The sequence below is a fragment of the Oryx dammah genome, unplaced genomic scaffold (genome assembly GCF_014754425.2).
Source record: "Oryx dammah isolate SB20612 unplaced genomic scaffold, SCBI_Odam_1.1 HiC_scaffold_20, whole genome shotgun sequence".
NCBI lineage: Eukaryota > Metazoa > Chordata > Mammalia > Artiodactyla > Bovidae > Oryx > Oryx dammah.
The window spans coordinates 34,317,420-34,337,961 of NW_024070204.1; the positions used below are offsets into that span (position 1 = coordinate 34,317,420).

At 38.6% G+C, this 20,542-nt stretch overlaps 1 protein-coding gene across 13 annotated transcripts in view; it reads right to left on the reverse strand.

The window, feature by feature from the left end:
• The window catches only part of CPLANE1 (ciliogenesis and planar polarity effector 1), a 106,219-nt gene that overhangs the window by 18,338 nt on the left and 67,339 nt on the right, over window positions 1–20,542 (reverse strand). For 8 of the 13 annotated variants that reach the window (XR_005724767.1, XR_005724769.1, XM_040262348.1 and 5 more), the window contains exons 43-47: window positions 19,070–19,323; window positions 15,131–15,218; window positions 5,392–5,514; window positions 1,347–1,377; window positions 707–838 (exon numbers count right to left, since the gene is read on the reverse strand). Coding sequence is in view for 10 of the 13 variants with exons in the window: in XM_040262348.1 (XP_040118282.1) it covers window positions 707–838; window positions 1,347–1,377; window positions 5,392–5,514; window positions 15,131–15,218; window positions 19,070–19,323 (628 nt within the window). In the remaining 3 variants the exon portion in view is untranslated. Of the gene's footprint in view, window positions 1–706; window positions 839–1,346; window positions 1,378–5,184; window positions 5,350–5,391; window positions 5,515–15,130; window positions 15,219–19,069; window positions 19,324–20,542 lie in introns of those variants that run through there. The other 5 variants (XR_005724768.1, XM_040262339.1, XM_040262345.1 and 2 more) reach the window with 2 other exon arrangements.

The window sequence follows — 20,542 nt, forward strand, 5'->3', positions numbered from 1 at the left end:
ACATAAACAGTACTAACAGTGGCCCAAGAAAAAGGTGGTGTGAGACAGCAATTCAGGGCCGACTCGAAACACGCAGCATGGGAAGAAGACACCATTCTAACATGAAGATGGGTTACGGATAGAGACAATGTGGTTTTATACTAGACACCTGCTTTTCTTCTGGAGTCTGGACTCTTGGGATGCGCCAGGCAGAGAGTACCCTATCCAACCAACCCCCAATGAATCAATAAGCCAAAAGGTGTATGTATCCCAAAGAAGCATCAGTAGAAGAAGCAGCCTTTATTCTATCAAAAACCAGTTCATGGCCCAGGAAAGGCAACAAGGAAAAACATTTTAACATAATGTTCCAAGAAAAGCTATTTACAATGTATTCTAAAGGTTCATGTCTAGGGTAATGTACTATGAACTAAATTATTAATTACTTTAAGAAGAAACAGGATTATATTTATGTTGTACTCAGAGCGATGAGACCTTCAGAGAACTCAGGATACAGATGTGCTGTATTAGTTACAGAAGCTAGTCTATGATTGTTGGAGGAAGGGGAGGAAAGACACATAAACATCACAAAGTCTATTAACAGAGAAAAAAAAATCTATGTAAGCTTTGAATCTGTTTCCTAAAAAATCACCAAAAATGGTCATTTTTAAAAATACTCTTAAACCATAAACATTTTAAACAGGTTAAAAATGAATTATTCAATGATTACCTGGAGATGCTCCTAGCCTGTTGCTCTGTTAGGCCGAGCTCTTCACTGGAAACTCCATCTTTTGTTATAAGGTCATTGATAATGTCTGCAATATCAGTCAGTTCACTCGTCTGGAGTGGATCTACCAAAACACTTCATTCCCAGATGCAATATGAGAAATATAAATCAGTATCCACAACTTACTTATATTAAACAAAAATGAGCATTTAAAATTACACTCTCTAAGAGCATAAATGAACACAAAAAATGATAAGCATATAACTAATTTCATTCTATTGCTTTAATCTCATTAACCCTCAGTGGAAAAGCCTAATCATCAGTAATTGACAACTTCATATATACTCTCAAAGGAGCAAATGTAAGGCCTAGAAGACAGCTTCTAATCTGTCCTGCCTACTGCAATTTAATACATATGTAGTGAAAGAAAATGCAGCAAAGACTCTACCTACTGTAAAACAGTAAGAGAGATACAATATAACAGTCATCAGTTTCTTAAAAGATCCCATTCCCAATGGCAATTACATTCCTTTAATCCACAAAAAATATATAGTGTAAAGCTGACATACATATGAACAACAAAATTTCCAGAACATACAATGTGTACCTAACTGCAAGTAAAACTATGAATTAAGATAGTTACCTTTCAAATAATTCATCACTGTTATTCACACCTTAAAAAAAAACAACATTACTATCAATTAAAATTTCAGGTCAGTTATCTTTTTCTCTTTTAAATTATTAGCCTGATCTAGAAATTATATGTCCAAAAACTGAAATATTTTTAAACCTCCATTTGGTGGTGAATACTGTTCACATTTTAAGATTACTTGTCTATCCAGAGCACTCTGAACAATACATGTTAGGAGGTATAATCTACTTTGCTTCATACACGGTTTAGAATACTGGAGTGTGATTTACTAAAAAGAAAACAAAACAAAAAAACTTTTGATGATCTGAAAGGAATACTTTGTAGAAAACACCTACTTTAATCCCAAAAGCCTTTACATGGAAGAACATGACTCAAAGGATAATTTTTAAATCTTGTCCAGTATTAATAACATGTCTTTAAAGCAAAACATAGCCTTTTCAGCTGTGTTTAACCCTCAAAGAGAACTGAATTAACCGAGAGCAAAGTGTCCTGACATCTCTTCTCAAAAACATTTCCTTCAGATTTTCTTATACTAAGATAAACCCACCTTGCCTCTATGACTGAGACATCCCCATGTTTTTAATATTAAATAATTTTGCTTTCTTAAGCACATTTTTTGTTTTTTAATCCTCATATCAAAAATTTCACATATTATCTTTGGTCTCTGAGTCTGGTCATTTGTGAGTTCTTCAATAATGGTGTAAGTACAGACTTGTTTATATAGTTGCTAAGTCATGTCTGACCCCAAAGAACTGTAAACCCCCCGCCCAGGCTCCTCCATCCATGGGATTTCCCAGGCAAGAATACTGGAGTGGGTTGCCATTTCCTTCTCCTGGGAATCTTCCTGACTCAGGGATCAAATCTGCATCTACTGCAGAGGCAGGCTGATTCTCTAGCACTGCAACACCAGGGAAGCCCTAAGTATAGACTAATCAGATATAAAAGATCTAAGAAATGAATCATTTTGATAAAATGATTCCTTCTATCAAAAGGCAGAAAAGTGTTATAGTCAAATAACAACTTTTAAAAGTAGTTACATAGGAAGATTCTATCCTTCATTTTCAAACCATCTTTGGATTTTTCCTTTGGGATGGCCTTTATAATTTACTAACACACACAACACATCAGCTTCATTCCTTGATAGTCACAGTTCCTTTCTGAAAAAATGCCAAACAGTGACACTCAGCCTGATCATCGACTTCACTTATTAGGAATACCGATAGGTCTTAAAGTGCTCAAAAAAACCTCAGTCTTCTTTCTTGACTTTCTGGTGGCCTGTGAAACTGTCAGCGATTCACTTTCTTGAAAGTCCCTTCACCAGAGGCTGCTCATCCGCTTCCCTCACTGGTTGGGGTGGGCTCCTCCTGCTCTCTGATGGATGACATTTCTTAGGCTGGTCCTAAGACTTCCCCATTTTCCATCAGTATTAACTATATAATTAGGGAAAAGGCTCTTCTGTTTTTTAAGCTTAACCCTCTCAGCAAGCTCTACTTGCTTATCAAAAGCTAGGTCCTAAATATGACATGAATATCGCTTGAAATGCTACATCTGGTTGAAGGTGCTCTAAGAGTTTGACATTAAGACCTGGTGATATCCTTGCTCTTAGTCTGACAATGCTAACCAGCCATTTTCATTCTCCTTCTCCACCCATGCCATCCACTTAGTCAGTGAGTATCAGTTCAGTTCAGTCACTCAGTCATTTCTGACTCTTTGCGACCCCATGAATCGCAGCACGCCAAGCTCCCAGTCCATCACCAACTCCCAGACTTTACCCAAACTCATGTCCATGGAGTCAGTGATGCCATCCAATCATCTCATCCTCTGTCATCCCCTTCTCCTCCTGCCCTCAATCTTTCCCAGCATCAGGGTCTTTTTCAATGAGTCAGCTCTTCACATCAGGTGGCCAAAGTATTGGAGTTTCAGCTTCAACATCAGTCCTTCCAATGAACACTCAGGACTGATCTCCTTTAGGATGGAGTGGTTGGATTTCCTTGCAGTCCAAGGGACTCTCAAGAGTCTTCTCCAACACCACAGTTCAAAAGCATCAGTTCTTCAGTGCTCAGCTTTCTTTATAGTCCAATGCTGACATCCACACATGACCACTGGAAAAACCATAGCCTTGACTAGATGGACTTTTGTTGACAAAGTAATGTCTCAGTAATACGCTGTCTAGGTTGGTCATAACTTTCCTTCCAAGGAGTAAGCGTCTTTTAATTTCATGGCTGCAATCACTATCTGCAGTGATTTTGGAGGAAATAAAGCCTGCCACTGTTTCCACTGTTTCCCTATCTATTTGTCATGAAGTGATAGGACCGGATGCCATGATCTTAATATTCTGAATGTTGAGCTTTAAGCCATCAGCTGCCTATTCAGAATGTCTCATTTTTTCTCCTTTCCCGCAACGCTGCCCAGACCCTCATCACTGCCCAGGTCACATTAATTTAAAAGTTCACTAACTGACCTAGACCTCCATCCTAGTCTTCTTCCAAACCTCTCCTGCTCATAATCTGTCAGTGATCCCCAAGTACAAAATGTAGTCTAAACTTCTCAGATACAATCAGAATCCACTAAGGCCTCCTTAACTTCATTTCTCAATTCTCCCTTCCATAAGAAGAAAGAGGAAAGATGCTGGTGACCAAGAACCTATAGGAATCAAACAGATTCTCAGCTAAATGCTTTATATACAGTAATTAATCTTCAAACAACTCAGTGAATAAAAATGATTATCTCTATTTGATGATGACTGAAATATGAACAGAATCTAGAAAGAGTTTAGAGAACAAATACAAAGCTTAAAAACAGCTTAATAATTTTTAAATAACAGCAATGCTATTTAAAAATAGCATTTCTAACGGCTTATATAACTTTAATAATGGTAATAAAACATATTACACGCATTCAATAAAATCATCCTTATTGACCGTAAGTATCTGAGGGCAAAAAAGGTATTTCGCCACCATTAGAGTTTCAACTGTGATACGTAGTATGTCCTGCTATTATTATGACACAAAATATCACTTAGGACTAAGGAACAGCATTTTGAACTGTCAGCTCTAAAAGAAACAGAAGGAACAATGGCCCTGAATTTCTCTAAGCCTAAATATTCTCAGCTGTAAAATGGGAGAATAATGGTAGCTAGATCACAGGTCAGGCTTACACCAGGGTCAACACACCTAAAACAGTGATGTCTGGCATGTGGAAGAGGCCCAAAAAAGTCACAATCATTATTTTGTTTCCAAATCAAAACTCTTAAAATTGACAGAGTGTTAATTTCTCAATTTTTATAAAAATCAAATAGTATAGTATTATAGTATAATATACCAGTGTAATACTATAATGTTTCAGCTGCTATGTATTTAACGGGGCTTCCCAGGTGGCGCTCATCGTAAAGAACCCGTCTGCCAATGCAAGAGATGTAAGAGACGTGGGTTTGACCCCTGGATCAGGAAGATCCCCTGGAGGAGGGCATGGCAACGACTCTAGTATGCTTGCCTGGAGAATCCCATGGACAGAGGAGCCTGAATTACACAGAGATAAGACACATCTTGTGGAGAAGGCAACAGGACCCCACTCCAGTACTCTCGCCTGGAAAACCCCATGGATGGAGGAGGCAGGTGGGCTGCAGTCCATGGGGTCGCTAAGAGTTGGACACAACTGAGCGACTTCACTTTCACTTTTCACTTTTTTACATTGGAGAAGGAAATGGCAACCCACTCCAGTGTTCTTGCCTAGAGAATGCCAGGGACGGGGGAGCCTGGTGGGCTGCCATCTATGGGGTCGCACAGAGTCGGACACGACTGAAGCGACTTAGCAGCAGCAGCAGCATGACACGTCTTGTAGTGTATCTTATGAAAGTGACACGATAATGAAGTTCTTTATGTAAATGGCACAATTTTTAACTTTCTTTTCCCTGAAACTTATGAATACTGCAATGGCTTCACAAATTCTTCACAACTATATTCCCAGTAAAGTAAGTACTCTTCAGCAACAGTGTCTTGGAAAATAAGAGTAAAGGAAAAAAAGTGAAGAACAATACCAAGAGGAGTCACGTTCTGGTCACTGGAAAGGCTGACGGCTGGATGAGGTGAAGGTAGCACACAGGTTTTCTGGCTAGGGTAAGGTTCTGTTACTGAAATCTCTTCTTTGTCCCTCCGACCTTCTTTATTCATATAAGTCAGGAAGTGCATTAATCCAGAGTATATATTACAATAAAAAGAAAATAATATTAATGGGAAAAAAATCACACGGAAAAGACATTATTCTGGTAACTTTCTTACTGCATAATAAAATAATTTAATACAGTATTTAAAGTTTAAACTGTCTCACAGTAAGAAAATTTATTATCTACTACTAAATTTATTATCAACTTCAGAAAACACAACAGATGGAGCTGCAGTGAATAGGCCCATTACCTGTATAAAACACAGAAGAAATGGTGAATTTAAAAAAAGCATACAAAACCAATCAAACTTTAGATAAAATAAGTCTCCTGGTGTCATAAAATACAGAGGAATTCAAATCTGGGCACTAAATGGACAATGCTGCTGGTATAGTCCAAGGAGGAACAGGAGACGTGGTTCCTGCAGACACAGTGAGAGGAACTGAGAACGCTGAAGGACAGTCCTGTCCATAAAGTGGGGATATGAAAAATTCTGCCTCAGAGAAATAGCAAACTTTTTTATCTCCCTGGGTAGTGGATGGGAAAAAAATAAAAGTTAACTCTGAGAAAAGACACCCACCCCTGTCTTGCTATACTATAGGCAGGTGTGGGATCTGAATTTATACTATGTGGTACAGCAACTCCAAACCAAAAAAATGATTATAAAAACTTGTCCCCATTTTTTTCTACTTCAGTAACAGCAAGAAGAAAATAACAAAATCACGCCAAAGAAAAACATACACAACTTAGCAGAACTACCCCCCTAATAAGCTCAGTATAAAAAATCACAACTCACACAAAGGAATAAGCAGCCCAGAGAGTCAGTATATACATCTGACAATTGAAAATATGCACGCATGAAATAAGAATCTGGAAGGGTGTAAAATGTTACTAAAATGATCAAACTGATAAAATACGGTATAGAAACCACAGTAAAAGAAAAGGGCAGAGTGCATCCAAAGAACAGATAGATCTGAAAAAGAAAGAAATCTTCTGGACATTAAGAATGCAGTCACCGAAATTAAAATCCTACACCAAAGAAGACACAGCAGTAGAGAGAATGAGTAGACGAACAGAAAGAGTTCTGAGGAAATATCCTGGAGCACATCATTGAGAGAGAAAAGGGAGAACCTGAGGGGTGGTTAAGAGGCAGGGAATAGACTGAGAAGTTCCAGCACACCTCTAACAAGTGCTTTAGCAAAAGCACTACTCCAAAAGAAACCAGATAAAACCTCCCAGTGTTAAAACTGCAAATTAACAAACCATTCCCACTCCCATATAGAATAAATAAAAAGAATTATACACCTAGACACACCGTTTCAAAATGCAAAATAAACCAAAAATAAAGATGAAGACTTGTAAAAGTGATCAGAGATAAAAGAACAGCAATTAGACATCACGTGGGTATTATACACTCAGCAATTAGAAATGTCAATGGAAAATGGAATAATATCTTAAAAGACTGAGGGAAAATAAGCAGCAACCTAGAATTCTGATCTCAGCTATAAGCCATCACTCACCAATTGCAGTAAAATTACAACTATTTTCAAAGACTGGGAGAATTAGCTACTGACAGACTCTGTTTGAAAGAACTAATAAAGGAAGGAGGAAGGAAACAGTCCTCAACGAAGTGGCTCCAAGGAGCAACTCCGGGCAATAACCGCACAAAAGAGAAAATGCCAGACTGCACCTTGAGGGATAATGACAAGTATTATTTGATGAAACTCGTGTTTTTGTCTAATATACTTATTTTTTACATATGTACATCATTCAGTTTACAATTTCTTTGAAAAAAAGAAGCAACTGAGGGGAAATAAACTGGCAAACATGCTGATAAATTCAAATTAGTACAGACATATAAAAATAAGACAAAGGAGACCAAGTGGGCAGGTTAAAAACAAGGTACAGATTAAACTATTAGAAACAACATCAGAGAAGATGTGAAGAGGCGTGTGTGTATGTGTGCAGAGTCACGTGCAAATCTTTGCAAACCCATGGACTGCAGCACGCCGGCTCCTCTGTCCAAGAAATTTTCCAGGCAGCAATACTACCTGGGTTGGCATTTCCTCCTCCAGGGGATCTTCCTGACCAAGGATTGAACCTGCATCTCCAGTGTCCCCTGTATTAGCAGGCGGATTCGTTACCACTGAGGCCCTGGGAATACCAGTGCTAAAAGCTCTAACATAAGACCTTATGTTGCTTGTGAGGTAAATATATTCGTCTCAACACTCAATTCTGAATGTTGAAAATTTAAGAATATGCTCTAAGGGAATAAAAATAGAATGTATAATTTCTGAACATATAGAGGGGGAAAGAGTGGATAGAGAAAACTTAATCCAATTGAAGGAAACAAAAACAGGACAAAAAGTAAACAAAAGATACAGTAAATAGTAAGCACAAAATAAAGATAATAGAAGCACAAATGTGTCAATAATCACAATAAATAGCTGCTTATATCTTATGATTAAAACACAAACTAGGTAATTATTTTAAGAATGAAATCTAGAGATATTTGCTGAACAAATCTGTAACAGTCACTCATCTTTAAAGTAAGGGGATGTCTAATGACAGGAAATAAAGGGAACAGAGGAACGTGTAAATGACACCATAGAGACACAGTTAACTAAATGTAGACCCTGAAAAATACTTCAGGACAAACCACCAAGTTTCTTCAACAAGTAAACTAAAAGGGGAAAAAGAGAAAAAAAGACGAACCCAGAAATTAAAAGAGAACTATAAGCTATCAACCAAATGTCATGTATGGACCTTATCTGGACGAACTAGATGAAATAAACTATTTTTTAAAATGAGCCAACTGGCAATAGTTGAACACTTATTAGGTACATGACAATATCAAGACTTTTTTAAAAAAAGAGGTGATAATGTTATTATTTTTAAAATAGACCTTGTCTTTTAGAGAATGTTAAAATATTTATGGATAAAACTGTGTTGTCTGGAATTTGCTTTAAAATAATTTAGGAAAAGGTAAAAAGAGTGGGTGGGATATATAAAACAGGATTGGCCATGAGGTGATACTTGTAAAAGGTGATTGTTGGGTACATGAAGGTTAATTATACTATTTTGTCTTGTACTGAAATATGCCTGAAACTTACCATTAAAATTTTTAATAAAAAATATCAAAAAAAGATATACCAGGCAAAAGAAAACAGAAATGGACATATTAAACAAAATTGACTTTGAGTCTAAACAACATTATTGGGAATAAAGACAGTCATTGCTTAATGATATTTCACTCAGTTGTGTCCGACTCTTTTGACCCCATGAATTGCAGCATGCCAGGCCTCCCTGTCCATCACCAACTCCTGGAACTTACTCAAACTCATGTCCATCGAGTCGGTGATGCCATCCAGCCATCTCATCCTCTGTTGTCCCCTTCTCCTCCTGCCCCCAATCATTCCAAGCATTAGGGTCTTTTCCAATGAGTCAACTCTTCGCATCAGGTGGCCAAAGTATTGGAGTTTCAGCTTCAACATCAGTTCTTCCAATGAACACCCAGGACTGATCTCCTTTGGAATGGACTGGTTGGATCTTCTTGTATTCCAAGGGACTCTCAAGAGTCTTCTCCAACACCACAGTTCAAAAGCATCAATTCTTTGGCGCTCAGCTTTCTTCACTGTCCAACTCTCACACCCATACATGACCGCTGGAAAAACCATAGCCTTGACTAGACGGACCTTTGTTGGCAAAGTAATGTCTCTGCTTTAGAATATGCTATCTAGGTTGGTCATAACTTTCTTTCCAAGGAGTAAGCATCTTTTAATTTCATGGCTGCAATCACCATCTGCAGTAATTTTGGAGCCCCAAAAAACAAAGTCTGCCACTGTTTCCACTGTTTCCCCATCTATTTCCCATGATGAGATGGGACCAGATGCCATGATCTTAGTTATCTGAATGCTGAGCTTTAAGCCAACTTTTTTACTCTCCTCCTTCACTTTCATCAAGAGGCTTTTTAGTGCCTCTTCAGGGTCTTTTCAAATGAGTCAGTTCTTCACATCAGGTGGCCAAAGTATTGGAGTTTCAACTTCAGTATTAGTCCTTCCAATGAATATTCAGGACCGATTTCCTCTAGGATTGACTGGTTGGATTTCCTTGCAGTCCAAGGGACTCTTAAGAGTCTTCTCCAATACCACAGTTCAAAAGCATCAATTCTTCAGTGCTCAGCTTTCTTTATAGTCCAACGCTCACATCCATACATGACTACTGGAAAAACCAGAGCTTTGACTAGACAGACCTTTGTTGGCAAAGTAATATCTCTGCTTTTTAATATGCTGTCTAGGCTGGTCATAACTTTTCTTCCAAGTAGCAAGTGTCTTTTAATTTCCTGGCTGCAGTCACAATCTGCAGTGATTTTGGAGCCCCCCAAAATAAAGTCTCTCACTGTTTCCATTGTTTGCCCATCAATTTCCCACGACGTGATGGGACCAGATGCCATGATCTCAGTTTTCTGAATGTTGAGTTTTAAGCCAACTTTTCAGAATGGGTGAATTTAACTCAGATGACCATTATATCTACTACTGTGGGCAAGAATCCCTTAGAAGAAATGGAGTAGCCATCATAGTCAACAAAAGAGTCCGAAATGCAGTACTTGAATGCAATCTCAAAAACAACAGAATGATCTCTGTTCATTTCCAAGGCAAACCATTCAATATCAGAGCAATCCACATCTATGCCCTGACCAGTAATGCTGAAGAAGCTGAAGTTGAACGGTTCTATGAAGACCTTCAAGACCTTCTAGAGCTAATACCCAAAAAAGATGTTTTTTTCATTATAGGGAACTGGAATGCAAAAGTAGGAAGTCAAAACATACCTGCAGAATCACACAAATCTGGCCTTGGAGTACAAAACGAAGTAGGTCAAAGGCTAACAGAGTTTTGCCAAGAGAACACACTGGTCATAGCAAACATACTCTTCCAACAACACAGGGAAGACTCTACACATGGACATCACCAGATGGTCAATACTAAAATCAGATTGATAATATTCTTTGCAGTCAAATATGGAGAAGCTCTATACAGTCAGCAAAAAAAAAGACTGGGAGCTGACTGTGGCTCAGATCATGAACTCCTTATTGCCAAATTCAGACTTAAATTGACAAAGGAAGGGAAAACCACTAGACCATTCAGGTATGACCTAAGTCAAATCCCTTACAATTATACAATGAAAGTGACAAACACATTCAAGGGATTAGATCTGATAGACAGAGTGCCTGAAGAACTATGGACGGAGTTTTGCGACATTGTACAGGAAGCAGTGATCAAGACCATCCTCAAGAAAAAGAAATGCAAAAAGGCAAAATGGTTGTCTGAGGAGGTCTTACAAATTGCTGACAAAAGAAGAGAAGCTAAAGACAAAGGAGAAAAGGAAAGATATGTCCATTTGAATGCAGAGTTCCAAAGAGTAGCAAGGAGAGAAAAGAAAGCCTTCCTCAGTGATCAATGCAAAGAAATAGAGGAAAACAATAGAATGGGAAAGACTAGAGATCTCTTCAAGAAAATTAGAGGTACCAAAGGAACATTTCATGCAAAGATGGGCTCAATAAAGGACAGAAATGGTATGGACCTAACAGAAGCAGAAGATATTAAGAAGAGATGGCAAGAATACACAGAAAACTGTACAAAAAAGATCTTCACGACCAAGATAATCACGATGGTGTGATCACTCACCTAGAGCAAGACATCCTGGAATGTGAAGTCAAGTGGGCCTTAGAGAGCATCACTACTAACAAAGCTAGTGGAAGTGATGGAATTCCAGTTGAGCTATTTCAAATCCTGAAAGATGATGCTGTGAAGGTGCTGCACTCAATACGCCAGCAAATTTGGAAAACTCAGCAGTGGCCACAGGACTGGAAAAGGTCAGTTTTCATTCCAATCCCAAAGCAAGCCAATGCCAAAGTATGTTCAAACTACCACACAACTGCACTCATCTCACGTGCTAGCAAAGTAATGCTCAAAATTCTTCAAGCCAGGCTTCAACAGTATGTGAACCGTGAACTTCCAGATGTTCAAGTTGGATTTAGAAAAGGCAGAGGAACCAGAGATCAAATTGCCAACATCCACTGGATCACTGAAAAAGCAAGAGAGTTCCAGAAAAACATGTACTTCTACTTTATTGACTATGGCAGAGGCTTTGACGGTGTGGATCACAACACACTGGAAAATTCTTCAAAAGATGGGAATTCCAGACCACCTGACCTGCCTCCTGAGAAATCTGTATGCAAGTCAAGAAGCAACAGTTAGAACTAGACATGAAACAACAGACTGGTTCCAAATCAGGAAAGAAGTACCTCAAGGCTGTATACTTAATGATAAAACAGATAAAATTCAAAAAAGTAATCATCATTAACTATATTCATTTTATAACATAGCCTAAACTACTTAAGATTCACCTATAGCCTGAACCACATAATATATACCCAATTGAATGTAGAGTTCCAAAGAATAGAAAGGAAAGATAAGAAAGACTTTTTAAGTGAACAATGCAAAGAAATAATAGAAAACAACTCAACGGGAAAAACTAGAGATCTCTTCAAGAAAACTGGAGATACCAAGGGAACATTTCATGCAAGGATGGTCATGATAAAGGACAGAAATTGTAAGGACCTAACAGAAGCAGAAGAGATTAAGAAGAGGTGCATAGAACACAGAAAAACTGTACAAAAAAGGTCTTAATGACCTGAATTATCACAATGCTGTGGTCACTCACCTAGAGCCAGACATCCTGGAGTATGAAGTTAAATGAACCTTAGGAAGCATTAGTACAAACAAAACTAGTGGAGGTGATGGAATTCCAGCTGAGATATTTCAAATCCTAAAAGCTGATATTGTTAAAGCAATATACTCAATATGTCAACAAATTTGGAAAAGCCAGCAGTGGCCACAGGACTGAAAAAGGTCAGGTTTTATCTCAATCCCAAAGAATGTCCCAACTACCAAACAGTTGCACTCATCTCACATACTAGCAAGGCAATTCTCAAAATCCTTCAAGCTAGGCTTCAACAGTACATGAACTGAGAACTTCCAGATGTTCTCAGCTGGATTTAGAAAAGGCAGAGGAACCAGAGATTGAATTGCCAATGTTCACTGTATCATACAAAAAGTAAGGGAATTCCAGGAAAATATCTATTTCTGCTTCACTGATTATACTAAAGTCTTTGACTGTGTGGATCACAACAAACTGTGGAAAACTCTTAAAGAGATGGGAATACCAGACCACCTTATCTGTCTCCTGAGAATCCTGTATGCAGGTCAAGAATCAACAGTTAGAACTGTACATGGAACAACAGACTGGTTCCAAATCAGGAAAGGAGTATATCAAGGCTGTATATTGTCACCCTGCTCATTTAACTTATATGCAGAATGCATCATGTGAAATGCCAGGCTGGATGAAGCACAAGCTGGGATCAATACTGCTGGGAGAAATATCAATAACCTCAGATATGCAGATAATACCACCCTTATGGCAAAAAGCAAAGAAGAACTTAAAGAGCCTCTTGATGAAAGTGAAAGAGGAGAATGAAAAAGTTGGCTTAAAACTCAACATTCAGAAAACTAAGATCATGGCAACTGGTCCCATCGATTCATGGCAAATAGATGGAGAAACAATGGAGACAGTGAGAGCCTTTATTTTGGGGGGCTCCAAAATTACTGCAGATGGTGACTGCAGCCATGAAATTAAAAGATGATTGCTCCTTGGAAGAAAAGCTATGAGAAAGCTAGACAGCATATTAAAAAGCAGAGACATCACTTTGCTGACAAAGTTCTGCATAGTCAAAGCAATCGCTTTTCCAGCAGTCGTGTATGGATGTGAAAGTTGGACCATATAAGAAGGCTGAATGCCAAAGAATTGACTCTTTTGACTATGGTGCTGGAGAAGACTCTTTGGGAGTCCCTTGGAAAGCAAGATCAAACCAGTCAATCCTAAATGAAATCAACCCTGAATATTCATTGAAAGGACTAATGCTGAAGGTGAAGCTCTGAGAGTTTGGCCACCTGATGTGAAGAGACGACTCATTAGAAAAGACCCTGGTACTAGGAAAGATTGAGGGCAGAAGGAGAAGTGGGTGACGACAAAGGATGAGATGGTTAGCATAATCAACTCAAGAGACATGAGTCTGAGCTAACTCTGCGTGATAGAGAAGGACAGGGATGTCTGGCATGCTGCAGTCCAAAGAGTCGGACATGAGCTGGTGACTGAACAACAAAAAAAAAACAAGTGCATACAGAGACATTTAACAGAATTACAAAGAGAAACAATTCCAAATCATTGCAGGTCATTTTTAATGCGCCCTTCTCAACAGTATAATTTAGAAGTTTGACTGTGATATATGTGTATGTGACCACACACACACGTCTCCTACATAAACAGAAAATGCTCACTCTTTTCAAATAAACAGAATATTTACAAAAACTGACTATATATCCTAAGCCTCAAGGGAAATTTTAACAAATATCTAAGAGTGATATTCATTGGAAGGACTGATGCTGAAGCTGAAGCTTCAATACTTTGGCCACCTGATGCGAAGAACTGACTCACTGGAAGAAACCCTGACCATGGGAAAGATTGAAGGCAGGAGAAGGGGATGCCAGAGGATGAGATGGTTGGGTGGCACCACTGACTCAATGGACACATATTTGAGCAAGCTCTGGGAGCTGGTGATGGACAGGGAAGCCTGGTGTGCTGCAGTGCATGGGGCTGCAAAGAGTCGGACACGGCTGAGCAACTAAGCTGAACTGAAGAATGACATTATCATACACTCATCTAATCACAATACAATGAAAATGGAAATAAATGACAAAAATATAGCCCAAGCCCCATAATATTTGGAAGCGAAAAAGTCTTTTTATGAGCTGAAGAATAAATCTCAATATAAATTGAATACCACCAAAAGATATAACAGCAGCACCCTTATCTGGCTCCTTGAAGAAACATGTTCAGCCTCAAATGCATTTATTAGAAAAAAACAAAGTATGAAGTTAGGTAAAATCCCACAAAGTAAGCCTCCAAGAGCAGAGGAAATAATAAAGCTAGAGTAGAAATTTCTGAACAAGAACATTAAGAAACAATAAAGAGAATCAATAAACCAAACCCTGTTTTCTGGCAAAATGCATTAAACTGCTGACTAGACTAAATGAAAAAAAGAACATAGATATTAACAATCATAGGTATAGTAGACATTTTAAAAAATACCCAAATTCTCATTCTTAAAATGAGAAATGCAAAAGCTTAATAACTTCACCGTTGCCAGGCCACTGAACCTGAACTTCAGGTTCTGGCTCCTCTGATGATCGCAGACAGACCACCACCTCAGCACAAGATCTGTGTGATTCTCAGTGGTTATGCAGCCCGTGGTGCGGAGTCACAGAACTGAGGTCCAGCCCACACTGCCTCATTCTGGTGCACAGGCCAGAGGAGGTCACAGCATCAGCTTCTCAGGAAATAAACTGGCCTGGGGTGGGGGGCCAATTACATTATCACAAAACTAATCCTCATCTAAAAATAAGGGGACCGATGGCTTCAGCTCACGTAAGAAGACTATTTCTGGCACACACATCCTTCCCAAGAAAGGCTTCAGTCCCACCCCAGACCCCTCACAAACCTTCTTCAGAAATGCTAGTGGTTTTTGAAGGGAATGTTTTTTCAGATTCAGGGCCAGAAGACAGTTCAATGGGACCCATAGGTTCAACCTATAGAAAAACATACACCACAAAATAACGGTTACAAATTTTATAGTTTGATTATTTCAAAATACCATAAATAATTTTACATAGGTTTTTCATATTTGCATTGAAAGAATGCAAATACGAAAGATGAAAGAAGAGGACTCAATCTAATATGAGTTAAATGGTGAGGTTTTTTAAAGAGGAGTAAATTTTTACTTATTTTGTATCTTAACCAATTTAACCTTTTAAGAAGCTCAGGAAAACTGCATCACAAATTTTAGAATGGGGAGGAAGGTTAACTGCCATCAAGACAAAACTTTCCCTTTTATTTACACAGTTCACCTTTATTTTACTGATTTTTTAACTGAAGCATAATTGACTTACAATGTTATATTAGCTTCAGATGTATACTACAGTAATTCAATATTTTTAGACACTACTCACCATACAAAGCTACACAACATTATTCATTATTCTTACTGTGCTATACATTATATCATTGACTTATTTTTATAATTAGTAATTTGTACCTCTTAATCCCCTTCCCCTATTTCACCCGTCTCCCACCCACCTCTCTTCTGGCAACCACTGGTTTGTTCTCTGTCAATGAGCCTGTTTCTGTTTTCTGTTTCAGATAGTCTCTTCAGCAAAAAGTGTTGGGAAAACTACCCTAAGTCGCTTCCGTCGTGTCTGACTCTGTGTGACTCCACAGACGGCAGCCCACCAGGCTCCGCCATCCCCGGGATTCTCCAGGCAAGAACACTGGAGTTGGTTGCCATTTCCTTCTCCAATGCAGGAAAGTGAAAGTGAAAGTGAAGTTGCTCAGTCGTGTCCGACCCTCAGCGACCCCATGGACTACAGCCTTCCAGGCTACTCTGTCCATGGGATTTTCCACGCAAGAGTATTGGAGTGGGTTGCCACTGCCTTCTCTGTGGGAAAACTAGACAGCTCCATTTAAAAGAAGGAAACTAGACCATTTTCTTACACCGTACACAAAATAAACTCAAAACTATCTGTTGCTGTTCTCCAGTTACTAAGTTGTGTCCGACTCTTTGCAACCCCGTGGATGGCAGCACACCAGGCTTCCCTGTTCTTCACCATCTCTCAGAATCTGCTCAAACTCATGTCCATTGAGTTGGTGACGCCATCCAAACGTCAGATAAAGACTTAAATGTAAGACTGGAAACTGTAAAACTCCTAGAAGAAAACTTAGGCAACAGGCTCTCTGACATTGGTCTCAGCAATGTATTTTTGGGTCTGTCTCCTCAGGCAAGTGTAACAACAGCAAAAATAAACAGAGACTGCAACAAACCAGAAAGTTTTTGCACAGTCAAGGAAACCAACAACAAAACAGAAAAGCAAGCTACAGACTGGGAGAGAATATTTGCAAATACTTTTTCTGATGAGGGAGTAATATCTAAAATATTAACAGAACTCATACAGCTAAATATTTAAAAAGAAAATTGGGCACAGGACACGAACAGACATTTTTTTCCAAAGATAACATATAAATAGCCAGTGGGCATATGAAAAGATGGTCAGCATCACAAATCATCTAGGAAATGCAAATCAAAACCATGATGAGCTATCATATGCCGGACAGATTGGCTATTATCAAAAAGACAAACAAGTATGTGAAGAACAGGGAACCCTTGAGCACCACTGGTGGGAAGTAAACTGGTGCAGCCACTATGGAAAACAGTATGGAAGTTCCTCAAAAGATAAAAACAGACAATAAAAACATAAACAACCCAGAAATTCCAATTTTGGATATTTATTTGAAGAAATCAAAATCTTTCATTTTAAAGATGAGGAAAGAGGGCCAGAGAGATGCAGAGACTCTCAAATCCAGCACATGGACTTGAATCCATACTTGTAAGGCACCTGGTTGGGGTGTTCACAGTGCCCCTCAGCTTCTTCCAGGCCTATGGGCCATTTCTTAAACTAAAATGAGCAAGTAAAAAAATCTCTGTATTTATGTGTGCATCGAATAGGACGAGAACATTTGAAACCAATATGCCAAACCTTTCATTTAAATCAGTTCTATTTCCTTCAAAGTAGTCACCTCGGAACACTATATGCTTATTGAGTTTGATCAACCAATTTCAGAATTCTTTGTCTGAAATTTCCTCCCAAGCGTGGGTGACAATTATTAATAACTGTTCCATTATTGTTATATGAATGTGATTTTATTTCTGTCTGAATATAAAAATGAGAGCACAAAAACAGCCATCAAATAAACGTTTATCAGATGTCTGCCATGCACCAAGTAAAAGACAAATTCTTACCTTCCAGTGTGGAAAGGCTGGGGCCGAGAGGGGACCAGTATCAGAATTTAGGGGAACCTTTAAAACACACAAGAGTGTGACCTATGCCCTGCTCCTTGAGAAGCCACCTCCCCCTCCCATCTCTTTCCCCACCCCACCCTGGTCAACAGGGCTGGCATATTTACACAGTCACAAGAAGCCTTGTACCTGTGTGTCCTGACAGCACCCTGTTCACGTGTATATTTGGTGCACACATCTATCTTAGATTCTAAGTTCCTTGAGAGTAGGGACTATGCCTTATTTACTTTCCTATTCCCAGAACTTAGCACAGTGCCCAGCACGTGGTAAAAGCTTGATAAATGTCTGTTAAAGCAATGAATAACTCACCAGATCTGGTGAGTGGGAACAAGCCAGGATCAAGACTCGACCGAGGTGGAAATAACGTACCTGGCTTTACATAAACTAGAAGAGAAGGGGATTTTGAAAGTGATTGCTTGGAATACGGACTTCTAGGGGCAATTTCAACACTCAACGTTAATTTGGATGTAATAAATCTAAACCTGGATTAAAAACAAAAAGGAAAACAACCAACTAAACACCATAATGTCATTACTTAATAGTAATCCTGAAACTAACACAACATTGTAAATCATCTACACTGGAATAAAAATTTAAAAAACGAAAACAGCAATCCTACTTCATATATTATTTTCACATATATTAAATCGTAACTTTTTAATAATTGCTAAACCTTTATTTTAAAGAAATGCCATAATCCTAATAAATATATCTTTTAAAATATCAACATTCTAGTAACCTGGAATTCTTTTTCTGCAAATTTACATTTTCTGTAATTTGTATTTCCCAATATAAGGCTTTAATACATTTAAAATATTTTTACTATTTGTTAATCTTTATTTTATATAAATTTTATTTCCTAAAAAAAGATAGGATATTTGTATAAAATAAGTAATAGAGACTTCTTTTCTATTTGTCTAACTACCATTATATACCATATACATAAACATTAATCTCTTTATGATGCATGCTTTTTAAAGATACAGAAAACTTCTAAGGACTACTAATCCCATTCTATAAACTGTTTGAAAGAAACTGAGAATTCAAAATGTAAGGACAACAATGTCTGCAGAGTTATAAAAATCTTGCTGAAGAAAATGATACTCAATTGAGAGCAGGATTTATCTAAAACCACGTTCTGGTTTTGTAATTCATGTATTTATTTTCCTGGTAGAAGTTGAGGGTTCAATTCTTAAAACCTTAATACTTAAGTGGTTCTCCATGGGGAGTGATTTTGCCCCTCAGAGGACATTTGTCAATGCCTGGAGACAGTTTTGGTTATTAACGCTAAAGGGAACGCTACTGACAGCTAGTGGGTCAAGACTAGGGATGCCACTAAAATTCTGCAATGCATGGGATAGATGTCCACAACAGAGAATTACCTGGCCCAAACGTCACTAATGCTGGAGGCTGAGAAACCTCAGCTTTTGAAACCCTTTCTCATTATTTTGAAAAATCAAGAGTCTAAAATTATATCACACTACAAATCTAGTAAGTAGGCTAACAAATAAACAAGTAAAGACAGTCTACCTTCATACAGTGTCGGTCTGGCACTGTGTGTCTGGGATAATTGTGCTCTATGTTTTCAGCGAGGTTCTGTATTGCTAAGAGCTGTTCATCAATTTTCTGAAGCTTTGCCGTGAGATGCTCCAGCCGGCGAGCTGCAGGGCTTGGCGCACGGCGAGCGGTGGGGACTTCCCGTAGCACCTCCCACAGAAGATAGTCTTCTGTAGCATCTGACTTTGAGCTCGGTTCCTTGAGGTGAAAATCTGGCTTCAGAGTATCTAAATATTATTAAAGGTAATATCAGAACTGACTACAATTAAGAAAGAAATTGTAATAGATGCCAATGATTTAATTTCTTGAAGACCTCACTTTAAGTCAACATAACATTCCCTTCTTCCAAATCAGTTTTAATTTAATATACTTAGAAATATCCTCAGCTTCTTGACATCTGAGATTAGTCTTTGCTGTGAGATAAGAATACATAACAGTGTTACCCCAAAGCACCATTACAATGAAATCTGAATGTTAATGTTACTTTTACCTTCTGCTACAAAAATACATTTCATCAAAAAGCAACCTTAAAGTCTTTATGACTTTTTAAAACTCTACCTGAAAACCAACATCATACAGTAAAAGCTAGGTCCAATGCAGGCCTTTACTGCCTCTATGTGGGATCTCAGGCAAACATTAAGCCTCTCAAGACCAATATATATCAAAGTCAATGACTCTCTGTACTTTTGAACTCAGCTGATTCTTGTCCCTAATTTGAAACACTTCTTCTGGCCTCTGGGTCTTCTCCTCCCTATCTCACTCTCCCTTCTTAGTCATCATCTTGGACTTTTTTTCTGCAACCCACACTCCTTTCACCCTTCAGTATTTCCAGGACACCAGTCTCAGATCACGGCTCTTCTCACTCCACCCACCCTCTCTGGGTGAGGTCTCGGGCACACTGCTGCCTCTCACATCCAAACAACTCTGTGAGCTCCAGTTCTAAATCTATCTGTGTCCTGAACATCTTCTTCTGCTCTTACTCTGGTTTTCAGTCACTAAGTCATGTCCGACTCTTTGCGAGCCCATGGACTGCAACACGCCAGGCTCCACTGTTCTCCACTATATCCTAAAGTTTGCTCAAATCCATGTCCATTGAGTTAGTGATGCTATCTAATCATCTCATCCTCTGTCGTTCCCTTCTCCTCCTGCCTTCAGTCTTTCCCAGCATCAAGGTCTTTTCCAATGAGTTGGCTCTTCGCATCAGGTGGCCAAAGTATTGAAGCTTCAGGTTCAGCATCAGTCCTTCCAATGAATATTCAGGGTTGATTTCCTTTAGGATTGACTGGTGTGATCTCCTTGCAGTCCAAGGGACTCTCAAGAGTCTTCTCCAACACCACAGTTCAAAAGGATCACTCTTCAGCACCCAGCCTTCGTTATGGTTCAACTCTCACATTCATACATGACTATTGGAAAAACCATAGCTCTGACTATCTGGACCTTTGTTGG